We start from the raw sequence: 15000 nt of genomic DNA on the forward strand, positions 1-15000 counted from the left end.
ACTTAACCCACTATCACAAGACTTCCCTCAAAATCAAGCACTTAACCCACTGTTATCATAAGACTTCCCTCAAAATCAAGCACTTAACCCACTATCACAAGACCCCTCAAAATCAAGCACTTAACCCACTGTTATCATAAGACTTCCCTGAAAATCAAGCACTTAACCCACTGTTATCATAAGACTTCCCTCAAAATCAAGCACTTAACCCACTGTTATCATAAGACTTCCCTCAAAATCAAGCACTTAACCCACTATCACAAGACCCCTCAAAATCAAGCACTTAACCCACTGTTATCATAAGACTTCCCTCAAAATCAAGCACTTAACCCACTGTTATCATAAGACTTCCCTGAAAATCAAGCACTTAACCCACTGTTATCATAAGACTTCCCTCAAAATCAAGCACTTAACCCACTGTTATCACAAGACTTCCCTCAAAATCAAGCACTTAACCCACTGTTATCACAAGACTTCCCTCAAAATCAAGCACTTAACCCACTATCACAAGACCCCTCAAAATCAAGCACTTAACCCACTATCACAAGACTTCCCTCAAAATCAAGCACTTAACCCACTGCTTACACCCCCCTCCTCTCTCTCTCCCTCTCTCTCTCTCTCTTTATTTCGTTTTCTGTAGAATAGCCATATGTAATTTAGATGTAGGATTTACGACCTCCTAAAGCTTTAATGTGACAATACACGTGTGTGAATGTAACACGGCCGCTGTCAGACGACATGAGTCAAATATGGCACAAAACAGTCTGCTCTTATGGGAGAGAACAAAGGCCGTCAACTTTACATGTGCCTGTGTTCTCACTGTTTAATGTCACATTTAGCCTATGCTCTCAGCTCTTCCATTAATCATGAAATGTACTATAAACATTGTTTTTAGCTGGAGCGAGCTGCCATAAAACGTCAAGCAAAGTTTGTCCTGGATACTGAAACATGAAAGTGCTGTTAGACAGCAAGGCTGTTAATCCTAGCTCTGATCCATAATTGATAGGCATATATAATATGATTATAGCCAGTGGATCCCGGGCTGTGTATTCCTCTGTCTGACAGGATCCCAGTCACCTCCCCCTGGCACAGGCCCCATGAAGAACCACTTTCAATGAATGAATCTCTCCATTTTAATTGATCCATTAAATGTAATGTTTTATTGAGAACCTTCAAGAATGTTTCCTGATGTTTCTGTGTCTATTAGAAAAATTACAAACCTTTTTTCTTTTTTTTTAATGGGGGGGGGGGGGGGGGGGGGGGGGGGGGGGGGGTTTTGGGTTGAGTTCTACTAACAGCCAATCAGCGTTTGGCTCTAGGTGGAGGCTGTTTATATTCAGTTACGTGGGGAATGAATGTGAGTGTGGTGAAATAATGAATGTGTTATATGTGCGTGTGATTCAAACGCTAACCACTGACACAAAGCCAGACAACTTTTCCATATGGAAAAAAATAAACTTCCCTCTGAATCAGACCGGGACACAAATAAACTTTAAATGAGGCGTTTATGAATACACAGGCACAAGGACTGCTGGTTTTATGGATCCTCATCGGTGTACAGAGTGTGGGAGTGAGACAGAGTATGGGACAATTAACGCATCAGTCAGGCTCCCGCAAACCAGTCCGTCACACTCTCTCTCCCTCTCTCTCTCTCTCTCTCTCTCTCTCTCTCTCTTTCTCTCAGCTGTGTTGCGACACCAAAATTGTTCTAGGAGCCCAGTGACAGATGACGTGATGTTATGGTTTATGTAAATCATCTGTCGGTGAAGTGCCACAGAGAGGGAGAAAGTGTGACATTAACGAATGCCACTCAGTGGCAAACGCCACAGTGAGGGGACAACATGTTTCCCCTCTTTAAAAGAAGCGTCTGCTAACATAAAGTGATGGACAAATAATGAAATAAGCCCTGCAGAGAAGTCCAACCCAGGACCAGAGAGGGAGAGGGAGGGAGAGAGAGAGAGAGGGAGAGAGAGAGAGAGAGAGAGAGAGAGCGAGAGAGAGAGAAAGAGAGAGGCGATATCCAGAGTGTGATATCAGACGACAGGAGATGATTAAAAAAGCATTATGGGTCAGAGGAAAGCCACAGGACAATGGGCCATTTAAAGGTTGCTCTGAATGAAATTAACTTGCTGGGTTTCTGTAACACACACACACACACACACACCATTGTCCCCCCTGTTATCTTCATTCAGTAAAAACACGTCTGAAGAGCTGGGTTTCTGTAACACACACACACACATTGTCCCCCCTGTTACCTTCATTCAGTAAAGACACGTCTGAAGAGCTGGGTTTCTGTAACACACACACACACACACACACACACACACCATTGTCCCCCCTGTTATCTTCATTCAGTAAAGACACGCCTGAAGAGCTGGGTTTCTGTAATACACACACACACACACACACACACACACACACACACACACACACACCAATGTCCCCCCTGTTATCTTCATTCAGTAAAGACACGTCTGAAGAGCTGGGTTTCAGCTACACTCCACACTGGAGGTGGATCAGGAGAACTCACACATCCAGCCTCAAATCTGCACTCTGTCCTCCTCCAGACTGAGGGCAAAGGGCTCTGACCGTAGAGAGAGGAGTTCCTGCTATGAATCTCGGTATCAAGTACTAATTACTACTTGGCTCTGGTTCCAAAATGACTGGAACCACCTGGAGATGCGCCTGACTGTGCTGTAGCATCGCTGCAGACAGAGACTGCAGGGAGCCTGTGTACTGCCTATGCTTAATCCATTAAGTTATGGAACCATTACTATTATTGTTATTATCAATATTATTATTATAAAACAACGTGGCCTTTTAATCAGCCACCACCTCTGATCAAGCTGTTGTGATGGGAACTTACAATGATCAAACTTCAAACGAACTCGAACTCAAATGAACTCATTAACAAGCTTATCAAAACAGTCATTCATTCATTGATTTGTTCATTTTAAACGGTAGTGAACAGATCAGTACCTGAAAGGAGGAAACAAAACGCATTTTAGAATTTTAGGCAGATTCAAGAGATTCTTAAGCTTTTTAACTTGTAATGAAATGACTAAATCTGCGTATAAAGTTTTTTTGGTCTTTTTAATAAATGCTTTGCTCCATAGGATGAACCCATCTTTGCCCTCATCAGGGTGAAATGTCACTCACATGACGTAAGTAAGATCATCTCTAACTTGACAAAACCTAAACATTTACATAGAGCACACAGTGCATTTGCAGTATTAATAATGTCAGCATGTATGTTATTGGAAAATCAGCTCAAACAGATCATTTGAATCAGGGAGGAGCTAAACAAAAAGCTGAAATACCTTGTTTATTAAACTGGTTTTGTAAAGGGGTCCACTCCTTTTGGGGCGGAGGACACTGAAGGTGAACGAAGGTGTATGGTTTAACTCTGTGCTGTGTTTCCTTTCAAAGCTGCCTGATAAAGCCCTTAATACATTTACACTAATGCAAAACAAACAGTAATCGACTGTGCTGTGAGTGTGTTATTGAAAATACAAGTATTACATTAGCGGGTTTCACGGCAGAGAAGCATGCTGTAAACACATAGTGTTTTATTAGTAAACCCGCTGCTAGTGAATTACTGTATGTTTCCTATTAGTTATAATTCATTTTCACAGCTAATGTTCGGAGCGCTTTCCTACCGTGCTTTTGAAAGGTAGTTCTTTTTCTTTCTTTTTTTTAAGTGCGTGAGTGTAAGAAATTGTCATATATATTCATATACGACAAGAAAACAGAACCTGAAACTGAAAACTGAACAGAACCTGAAACTGAATATTTAGACTACAAAAAACTGGGTCTTCACATCAAAATGCCCGAACTCAAACAGCACACAGAGTACAGTCTACTTCCGCAACCTCACACAGAGTACAGTCTACATCCTCAACCTCACACAGAGTACAGTCTACTTCCTCAACCTCACACAGAATACAGTCTACATCCTCAACCTCACACAGAGTACAGTCTACATCCTCAACCTCACACAGAGTACAGTCTACATCCTCAACCTCACACAGAGTACAGTCTACATCCTCAACCTCACACAGAGTACAGTCTACATCCTCAACCTCACACAGAATACAGTCTACATCCTCAACCTCACACAGAGTACAGTCTACATCCTCAACCTCACACAGAGTACAGTCTACATCCTCAACCTCACACAGAGTACAGTCTACATCCTCAACCTCACACAGAATACAGTCTACATACTCAACCTCACACAGAGTACAGTCTACATACTCAACCTCGCACAGAGTACAGTCTACATACTCAACCTAACACAGAGTACAGTCTACATCCTCAACCTCACACAGAGTACAGTCTACATCCTCAACCTCACACAGAGTACAGTCTACTTCCTCAACCTCACACAGAATACAGTCTACATCCTCAACCTCACACAGATCACAGTCTACATCCTCAACCTCACACAGAGTACAGTCTACATCCTCAACCTCACACAGAGTACAGTCTACATCCTCAACCTCACACAGAATACAGTCTACATACTCAACCTCACACAGAGTACAGTCTACATACTCAACCTCGCACAGAGTAAAGTCTACATCCTCAACCTCACACAGAGTACAGTCTACATCCTCAACCTCACACAGAGTACAGTCTACTTCCTCAACCTCACACAGAGTACAGTGTACATCCTCAACCTCACACAGAATACAGTCTACATCCTCAACCTCACACAGAGTACAGTCTACATCCTCAACCTCACACAGAGTACAGTCTACTTCCTCAACCTCACACAGAGTACAGTCTACATCCTCAACCTCACACAGAGTACAGTCTACATCCTCAACCTCACACAGAATACAGTCTACATCCTCAACCTCACACAGAATACAGTCTACATCCTCAACCTCACACAGAGTACAGTCTACATCCTCAACCTCACACAGAGTACAGTCTACATACTCAACCTCACACAGAGTACAGTCTACATCCTCAACCTCACACAGAGTACAGTCTACATCCTCAACCTCACACAGAATACAGTCTACTTCCTCAACCTCACACAGAATACAGTCTACATCCTCAACCTCACACAGAGTACAGTCTACTTCCTCAACCTCACACAGAGTACAGTCTACATCCTCAACCTCACACAGAGTACAGTCTACTTCCTCAACCTCACACAGTACAGTATACATCCTCAACCTCACACAGAGTACAGTCTACATACTCAACCTCACACAGAGTACAGTCTACTTCCTCAACCTCACACAGAGTACAGTCTACTTCCTCAACCTCACACAGAGTACAGTCTACATCCTCAACCTCACACAGAGTACAGTCTACATCCGCAACCTCACACAGAGTACAGTCTACTTCCTCAACCTCACACAGAGTACAGTCTACATCCTCAACCTCACACAGAATACAGTCTACATCCTCAACCTCACACAGAGTACAGTCTACATCCTCAACCTCACACAGAATACAGTCTACATCCTCAACCTCACACAGAGTACAGTCTACATCCTCAACCTCACACAGAGTACAGTCTACTTCCTCAACCTCACACAGAGTACAGTCTACATCCTCAACCTCACACAGAGTACAGTCTACATCCTCAACCTCGCACAGAATACAGTCTACATCCTCAACCTCACACAGAGTACAGTCTACTTCCTCAACCTCACACAGAGTACAGTGTACATCCTCAACCTCACACAGAGTACAGTCTACTTCCTCAACCTCACACAGAGTACAGTCTACATCCTCAACCTCACACAGAGTACAGTCTACTTCCTCAACCTCACACAGAGTACAGTCTACTTCCTCAACCTCACACAAAGTACAGTCTACTTCCTCAACCTCACACAGAGTACAGTCTACATCCTCAACCTCACACAGAGTACAGTTCATTTCAGGCTAACAAGGACAGAATTAGCCATGAACTGGAGTAAAGATTTCTGAATTGATTGACAGAGCTCTCTGTGGTACAAACTGAAATGAACAGAATGTCCAGTGTGAACTTTGATCACTAACAGAATAGTTCCACGCTTCCCATGCTTGGCTGCTGCCCTGAGGGTTTCTCGGACTATTCTAGAAAGATACAGAGTCAAGCCGAGGGGTACTTGGTCTGGATCAGGAATGGCCCATAATGCTGTTTCTAAAGTCAGTATGTGCCAGATCCATCCACTGACTTTAATGACACAGTGAGGTCCCTCTAATGCTAATGAGGCTGAGTACCACAGTCCTACATGGACTAGACCAGTACCAAACTGCAGGCACGGATCTGACCACTGGACAAAACCGTCATCAAGATCACATCACATCCGACTGACGTCACAGTCACATGCCGTTAAAACACGAATTATGAATAGCACAGTCGCTGAAATCGTTTTCAGATTTATTTCTACATTTTTTTAATGCTGATGTGAGAGTCGATGACGGAACTGTTAAAAAACAGAACCATTAAGAGGAATCTCAATGGGAATCAATACAGTTAGGATCTAAACGACAGGGGCCAACCGCAAAGACACGGGCTGTTAGGAGACCGGGGTAATTAGAGCTGGAGGACAGGTGAAACAGAGGATGGGAAGGTCGTATTAAAATGTGAAGGACTGGGGGTTAATGGGTGGAGTTATGGTTGGGGGGGGGGGGGTGGACATTTGAGTATAGGCTTCTAGGCATCAGAGAACAGAGTAATGGATATTAGTAGGTAAGGTAATGTGTGTTTGTAAATGGGTTGAAGGGTGTCACCGGCTGGGGGAGTTGTGTATTTGAGCCTAAAGGTGTGCGTGTGGGTGGGTGGGGGCATACATGAAGGGTATTTCGAGTGCGGTGAGTAAGTGCAGCGTGTGGACTAGCTGGGGGTGGGAAAGTTGGCATCCCTGGAGAGCAGGGGTCACATCTGAAGGTCAGATACTGTAAAGGCCAGACAGCGGACCGGTAAATGCTATCACAGAGCGTGGAGGTAAAAAGTGTGTGAGTGTGGTAGGAGGCACCGAGTGTGTTCTCTCACCTGCAGACGGAGCACTGCCTCTGAGGCTGAAGGGCAGTGAACATAACAATGACCGAGTAGTTCCGGGGCGGAGCCTTCACGAACCTCCGGAACTTGTCTCCGTTCATCCGGATGATCGAACGGCGAGAGCTCCACTCCATCATCTGGTCCACCTTCTCCGCCAACATGTTCTGCCCCAGGAAAAAAAAAACGGAGGGAAAGAGAGAAAGGATTGGGGGGGGGAGGTGGAAGAGAGGAGAGAAGAATGTTTTAAAATGAACCCTCAGAAGAAGTCAACAAAAAAAATGACAACGTCAAATGACACAGTGTCGGCGAACAACCAGACAGGCCCAGAGGAATGCGCCCCAGGGCTGGGTCCCCAGCCCACCGTATGGCCTGGCAGTCACGGGCACTCCAGCCCAGTATCAGATGCAGGTCCACTGCTTCTCTGGCAGTGGCTGAGTCTCTGTTACACGCCACTTAACATAGAATGTCCCTTCAGGAGCCTGACCAGTGCTTAACAATATGTGCGAGAAGGTTTCCCATTAGTAAACCACTCTCTGTAACCTTTTATAAACTTATGTTCTACAGAAAATGATGCTTCATTCAGTCTGAAAATTCCAGTCCCGTCTTATCAAAGCTTTAGGACCACTCACACCCTTTAAAGGTTTAAATAATTTGCTAAATCAGTCTCCTTCACACGTCTGAGTTTAGCAAATTATTACTGTTACTGCCCGTTAGTCAGTGGATTTTAAAAGACAGCGTGGAAGAGTGCTGCCGTCAACCTGGCGTCCATTTCCACTGGAGTGAATGTGGTGTTGAGGAAAGGTCACCATGCGAACTGAGTGGGAAAAACAATGTACTCAAGCCCAGCTGGAGAGTGGAGTGGAATTCACAGGTCTCCACAGAACTCCGGAACATTCCGTCCCCCTCTCTGAAACAGATAGGCAATGTAATTAAACAAGGTCCACGGTCAAAATCTACTCTGCGCGTGTGTGTGAGAGAGATGTGTTTACAAAGGACTGTGGAACGCTGCTGACTGAAGAACAGGGCGTGAACCCTGGACAACACACACTCTCTACATTCTTGAAGCATATCTGTGGTGTGAAAGACAGGAAGAATTTCCATTTTTCCATTTTTTCAAGGCTTCACAACGAGCATCTTGGGTTTTTTTTTTTCATATGAGGTGAAAAAAAAAGTTTTAGTTTCAGAGAAGAATCGTCAAGGCAGAAGGAAGAAAAAAAAAAGACAATGTCTAATCCAAACAAAGCTTTTTTTTTTGTTTTGTTTTGTTTTGTTTAGAAGTGTGGCTATGCAATCAGTCTTCATTTGGACAATGATTTCCATGGAAACAGGTGCTTCTTCAATCACGACTTTTAAATGAAATCGACAGAGCTTCCATCACGTCTCCAGATCTCTGTACCAACATTACTCCAACCAACAGAACAGATTATACCATGCCTCCTTTACAGATTATACCATGCCTCCTTCACAGATTATACCATGCCTTCTTTACAGATTATACCATGCCTCCTTTACAGATTATACCATGCCTCCTTTACAGATTATACCATGCCTCCTTTACAGGTTATACCATGCCTCCTTTACAGGTTATACCATGCCTCCTTTACAGATTATACCATGCCTCCTTCACAGATTATACCATGCCTCCTTTACAGGTTATACCATGCCTCCTTCACAGATTATACCATGCCTCCTTTACAGATTATACCATGCCTCCTTCACAGGTTATACCATGCCTCCTTTACAGGTTATACCATGCCTCCTTTACAGGTTATACCATGCCCCCTTTACAGATTATACCATGCCTCCTTCACAGATTATACCATGCCTCCTTTACAGATTATACCATGCCTCCTTCACAGATTATACCATGCCTCCTTCACAGATTATACCATGCCTCCTTTACAGGTTATACCATGCCTCCTTTACAGGTCATACCATGCCTCCTTTACAGATTATACCATGCCTCCTTTACAGATTATACCATGCCTCCTTTACAGGTTATACCATGCCTCCTTTACAGGTTATACCATGCCTCCTTTACAGATTATACCATGCCTCCTTCACAGATTATACCATGCCTCCTTCACAGATTATACCATGCCTCCTTTACAGATTATACCATGCCTCCTTCACAGATTATACCATGCCTCCTTTACAGATTATACCATGCCTCCTTTACAGATTATACCATGTCTCCTTTACAGACTGGATTTGATTGGGATGTAATTGTCTCTCAGCACAACGGAAGATGGTTTAAGAGGCTAGTTCAGGAAGACCTGCCCTCAGATTTGTAGGATGTGGGAGAAAGCATGTACCCAGGATGATTAAAGGCAGAACCTAAAACAGTCGATCGGTATAAGGTGAGACACAGAATATATAGGTTCCGAGGTGTGTCATGGTTTGGGAGCGGTGAGCAATGCAGTGGCTTTTCTGTGGCAGCTTTAATGACAGAATGATTTGGTGTGAATGATTGAGCTGCAGTGTTTTTGTTACTGTGGTCAATCAAAACAGTGAACCCTCAGACTCTCGCTCTTATATACATATATATACATATATATATATATATATATATGTGTGTGTGTGTGTGTGTGTATGTGTGTGTGTATGTGTGTGTGTATATATGTCTCTCTGTGTTGATCACAGCCAGACTGTCACCCACGATCACACTCACTTCATTTCAGTGGCTTCACACATTGGCATGGAGAGCATTTAACCATCAGCGCTCTTTCCTTTACTGAGTAATCACGGGCGGCTGGAGCCAACGCTGAATAATTTAGCTCCTGTGTTTGTCGAAGGGCAAACTCAACCAGAGAGAAAAAAAAAAACGGGAAACTGAGGCCCCTCCATCAGAGAGCACAAATTGAAACATCGTGTTCAGATGGTCCCAAGGCGTGACAAGCTGCACTTCTGATGAGCTTTGAAAAGAGACAGAGAAAAAGGATCCTTTTCAAAGTTCCTTTTCTTAAAAAAAAAAAAAAAAAAAACCCTCTGTTGTCCTGCCTAATTTGAGGCAGGAAAAAGCCCACAGAGATTCACTTTAACATGTTTAATAAGCTCTATGTGTGACTGTGTAGGAGTGCAAATGCTGGGTGGGCGTATATGCTAACAGTGTGTGGAATGTCAATCCTGGGTGCCAGGTGATTGGCGTTACAAAGCCAAACATATCCCAGATTGTTCATGCGTATAGCACAAGCACAAACATGTTAGGAACGAGCACACACACACAGACACACACACACACACACACACAAACGTGTGTGCGCTCAGAGCCTGACCGGGTCCCTGTGTGTTCCTTCTGTCCGTGTCATTAGTCCCCTGGCCTCCTTTGTGGATGTGTCAGGCGTTCTTTAGGAAATGAGAAGAAAAGAGGTTTTCACCCCACCAATGAGAACAGCAAGCCTGTCAGCCAAGCTGTCACTCACTCTCCCCGTTAATGATGCGCTAGCCAAGCATGCGGAAAGCCAGCCGCGCGGAGAAGGACGCCCCACACACACTACAAATAAGAACCAACACACATTGTTTCTATTTTTCTTCTCCTTCCACTCTCAAGCCCTTGTTTACTTGAAATAAGAGAATACAGAGAGCAAATATGAGGAGATACTGCAGGGCTAACTTGGCTTTACCTAACGCTAAGTTTTAACGAGCTTTAATTTAGTGTCAAAGCCACCGCGTTCTCATGGAGGAACCTGTAGAGATGCCCGTTACTTCAAACAGGCTATTACACAAAACCAAAAAAATATATGTCTCTGAGCTCTGGTGTCCAAAGATATGACATCACAAAGCATGGGCCAGGAATCTCCCCCTCCTCTGGGTTTTTTTATCGCTCTGTCTGTCCTTGCCCTCTGTCTTTCTTTTTTAACCGCAGGCTTGTCCTTTGGCCATGTTGACGGACAGCGCTGACCACCTTCTCGTCCAGACAGATTGTGATTTTTTTTTTTTCCCCAGAAACATCTCTTCCCCAGCACTGTTCACAAAGCCACACCCCAATCATGTGACTCCGCCCTACAGCCTACTATGACCGCATCCCCTGGCCGACTGTCAACAGCTCATACGGTCCAGCCTGTCTCAAACCTTATGTATAAGTGTTCTATTTAAAACCCCGATTTCAAATCTATTCAAAATGTCGTGACTGCAGTCTCAGTCTGGCGAGCGTGAGCAGCCACTGTGGCATGAGGTGGTTTCGCTGCGCACTGTAAACGGGGCACATGTGGAGATGTGAGAACATCCGGTAAATTCCAGTAAAGTCCAGCCCTGTGGGGCTGTGACACTTGTACCGGAGTGTGGGTTGTGGTGAGACATGGCGCCTGACTGAAGAAGAAGACAGAGACGTGTGGGCTAGCCTTCCTCCGCCGCTACCAGTCAGAGAAACCCGTAAGACAGGCTAACGGCATAACCATTTAAACACAGACGACCGTCTGTTCGAAGCCGTCAGAACCATCTGACCCATCTACACCTGACATATCACTGCCAGCCACAAACACAGCACACACTCCACACGTTAACTGTAATTACACATCGGCTTGACTAATGACTCAGACATTTTATATTCATAAAACAGCAGAGCGGTGGTAACGCAGATTAAAATGTTTAACGATAAAGACTGGACATGTTTCACTCACATTCCTGAAAAGTCACAAGAGACAACCGCCTGCCACTGCTCCAGAGGCTGTCAGCTGTGTCTGAAATCGGCAGAGTGTGTTTTGAGACGAAAAAGAAGAGATCATTAAAAAGTAAGTGCAGAGAAAGAGGGAGAGAGAGAGAGAGAGAGAGAGAGAGAGAGAGAGAGAGGGGGGGGGGGGAGAGAGAGAGAGAGAGGGAGAGAGAGAGAGAGAGAGGGAGAGAGAGTGAGAGTGAGAGAGAGAGAGAGGGGGAGAGAGAGTGAGAGAGAGAAAGAGAGAGAGAGAGAGAGAGGGAGAGAGAGAGAGAGAGAGAGAACTATGGTTAAGTGGTTCTGTAAGTGGCCAAAACGTGGAGTGACATGTTCAGTCAGATTTGTGATAACGACTGCTCTGCTCATGACTGAGCAGGTCAAAGGGCATCCTACTGAAAAGGTCCAGTGGGCGGTGCGTGTTGGACTGTGATCCGCAGTGTCGCCGGTCCAGTGTGTATTCACAGCCACGTACAGTTCAAACCAGAGTCAAACACTTTAAAAAAGCACAGCAAATCAATTCAGCCTGACTCCTCTCTCTCTCTCTCTCTCTCACTCTCTTTCTCTCTCACTCTCTCTCTCTTTCTCTCTCCCTCTTTCTTTCCCTCTCTCTCTCTCTCTCCCTCGCTCTCCTCTCTCTCTCTCTCTCCCTCTCTCTCTCATTTACACTAGCATTTATTTTCTCCTTTCCCCCTTCACATCATCTCTCTCTGTGTGTTCCACTGTCTCTCTCACGCACTGTTTTACAACAGTAAACATTTTAGCTCTTTCTCCTTCATGTACTCTCACCTTTTCTTTCTGAATGTGTGATGCTCTTTCTCACTCTTTCTCTCTCTCTTTCTGTACAACCTCTCTCACTTTTTTCCTCCTGTTTTCTCTCCCCTACAGTACCCAGCTCCTTCTCTGTTTTCTCTCCCCTACAGTACCCAGCTCCGTCTCTGTTTTCTCTCCCCGACAGTACAAAGCTCCCTCTCTGTTTTCTCTCCCCTACAGTACCCAGCTCCTTCTCTGTTTTCTCTCCCCGACAGTACAAAGCTCCCTCTCTGTTTTCTCTCCCCTACAGTACCCAGCTCCTTCTCTGTTTTCTCTCCCCGACAGTACAAAGCTCCTTCTCTGTTTTCTCTCCCCTACAGTACCAAGCTCCGTCTCTGTTTTCTCTCCCCTACAGTACCGAGCTCCTTCTCTGTTTTCTCTCCCCTACAGTACCGAGCTCCCTCTCTGTTTTCTCTCCCCTACAGTACCGAGCTCCTTCTCTGTTTTCTCTCCCCTACAGTACAAAGCTCCCTCTCTGTTTTCTCTCCCCTACAGTACCAAGCTCCGTCTCTGTTTTCTCTCCCCTACAGTACCCAGCTCCTTCTCTGTTTTCTCTCTCCTACAGTACCGACCTCCTTCTCTGTTTTCTCTCCCCTACAGTACCGAGCTCCATCTCTGTTTTCTCTCCCCTACAGTACCGAGCTCCCTCTCTGTTTTCTCTCCCCTACAGTACCCAGCTCCTTCTCTGTTTTCTCTCCCCTACAGTACCCAGCTCCTTCTCTGTTTTCTCTCCCCTACAGTACCGAGCTCCTTCTCTGTTTTCTCTCTCCTACAGTACCGAGCTCCCTCTCTGTTTTCTCTCTCCTACAGTACCCAGCTCCTTCTCTGTTTTCTCTCCCCTACAGTACCGAGCTCCCTCTCTGTTTTCTCTCCCCTACAGTACCCAGCTCCTTCTCTGTTTTCTCTCCCTTACAGTACCGAGCTCCTTCTCTGTTTTCTCTCTCCTACAGTACCGAGCTCCTTCTCTGTTTTCTCTCCCCTACAGTACCCAGCTCCTTCTCTGTTTTCTCTCCCCTACAGTACCGAGCTCCCTCTCTGTTTTCTCTCTCCTACAGTACCGAGCTCCTTCTCTGTTTTCTCTCCCCTACAGTACCCAGCTCCTTCTCTGTTTTCTCTCCCCTACAGTACCGAGCTCCCTCTCTGTTTTCTCTCCCCTACAGTACCCAGCTCCTTCTCTGTTTTCTCTCTCCTACAGTACCGAGCTCCTTCTCTGTTTTCTCTCCCCTACAGTACCGAGCTCCTTCTCTGTTTTCTCTCCCCTACAGTATCCAGCTCCATCTCTGTTTTCTCTCCCCTACAGTACCGAGCTCCCTCTCTGTTTTCTCTCCCCTACAATACCCAGCTCCTTCTCTGTTTTCTCTCTCCTACAGTACCGAGCTCCTTCTCTGTTTTCTCTCCCCTACAGTACCCAGCTCCTTCTCTGTTTTCTCTCCCCTACAGTACCAAGCTCCTTCTCTGTTTTCTCTCTCCTACAGTACTGAGCTCCCTCTCTGTTTTCTCTCCCCTACAGTACCCAGCTCCTTCTCTGTTTTCTCTCCCCTACAGTACCGAGCTCCTTCTCTGTTTTCTCTCCCCTGCAGTACCGAGCTCCTTCTCTGTTTTCTCTCTCCTACAGTACCCAGCTCCTTCTCTGTTTTCTCTCTCCTACAGTACCGAGCTCCTTCTCTGTTTTCTCTCCCCAACAGTACCCAGCTCCTTCTCTGTTTTCTCTCCCCTACAGTACCGAGCTCCCTCTCTGTTTTCTCTCCCCTACAGTACCAAGCTCCCTCTCTGTTTTCTCTCCCCTACAGTACCGAGCTCCCTCTCTGTTTTCTCTCCCCTACAGTACCCAGCTCCTTCTCTGTTTTCTCTCCCCTACAGTACCGAGCTCCTTCTCTGTTTTCTCTCCCCTACAGTACCCAGCTCCTTCTCTGTTTTCTCTCTCCTACAGTACCCAGCTCCTTCTCTGTTTTCTCTCCCCTACAGTACCGAGCTCCTTCTCTGTTTTCTCTCCCCAACAGTACCCAGCTCCTTCTCTGTTTTCTCTCCCCTACAGTACCGAGCTCCCTCTCTGTTTTCTCTCCCCTACAGTACCGAGCTCCTTCTCTGTTTTCTCTCCCCTACAGTACCGAGCTCCTTCTCTGTTTTCTCTCCCCTACAATACCCAGCTCCCTCTCTGTTTTCTCTCCCCTACAGTACCGAGCTCCTTCTCTGTTTTCTCTCCCCTACAGTACCCAGCTCCGTCTCTGTTTTCTCTCCCCTACAGTACCCAGCTCCGTCTCTGTTTTCTCTCCCCTACAGTACCGAGCTCCTTCTCTGTTTTCTCTCCCCTACAATACCCAGCTCCTTCTCTGTTTTCTCTCCCCTACAGTACCCAGCTCCGTCTCTGTTTTCTCTCCCCTACAGTACCCAGCTCCGTCTCTGTTTTCTCTCCCCTACAGTACCGACCTCCTTCTCTGTTTTCTCTCCCCTACAGTACCGAGCTCCTTCTCTGTTTTCTCTCCCCTACAGTACCGAGCTCCTTCTCTGTTTTCTCTCCCCAACAGTACCC

At 45.7% G+C, this 15000-nt stretch overlaps 1 protein-coding gene across 1 annotated transcript in view; it reads right to left on the bottom strand.

Moving 5' to 3' along the window:
• tusc3 (tumor suppressor candidate 3) overlaps positions 1-10952 on the bottom strand; it is a 72178-nt gene extending 61226 nt beyond the window's left edge. The window contains exons 1-2 of the mRNA XM_030787880.1: positions 10932-10952; positions 7004-7170 (exon numbers count right to left, since the gene is read on the bottom strand). Of these exons, the coding sequence (XP_030643740.1) occupies positions 7004-7170 (167 nt within the window). The 5' untranslated portion in view covers positions 10932-10952. The remainder of the gene's footprint in view (positions 1-7003; positions 7171-10931) is intronic.
• Between the last annotated feature and the right edge of the window lie 4048 nt (positions 10953-15000).

The sequence above is a fragment of the Chanos chanos genome, chromosome 11 (assembly GCF_902362185.1).
Source record: "Chanos chanos chromosome 11, fChaCha1.1, whole genome shotgun sequence".
NCBI classification, from domain to species: Eukaryota; Metazoa; Chordata; class Actinopteri; order Gonorynchiformes; family Chanidae; genus Chanos; species Chanos chanos.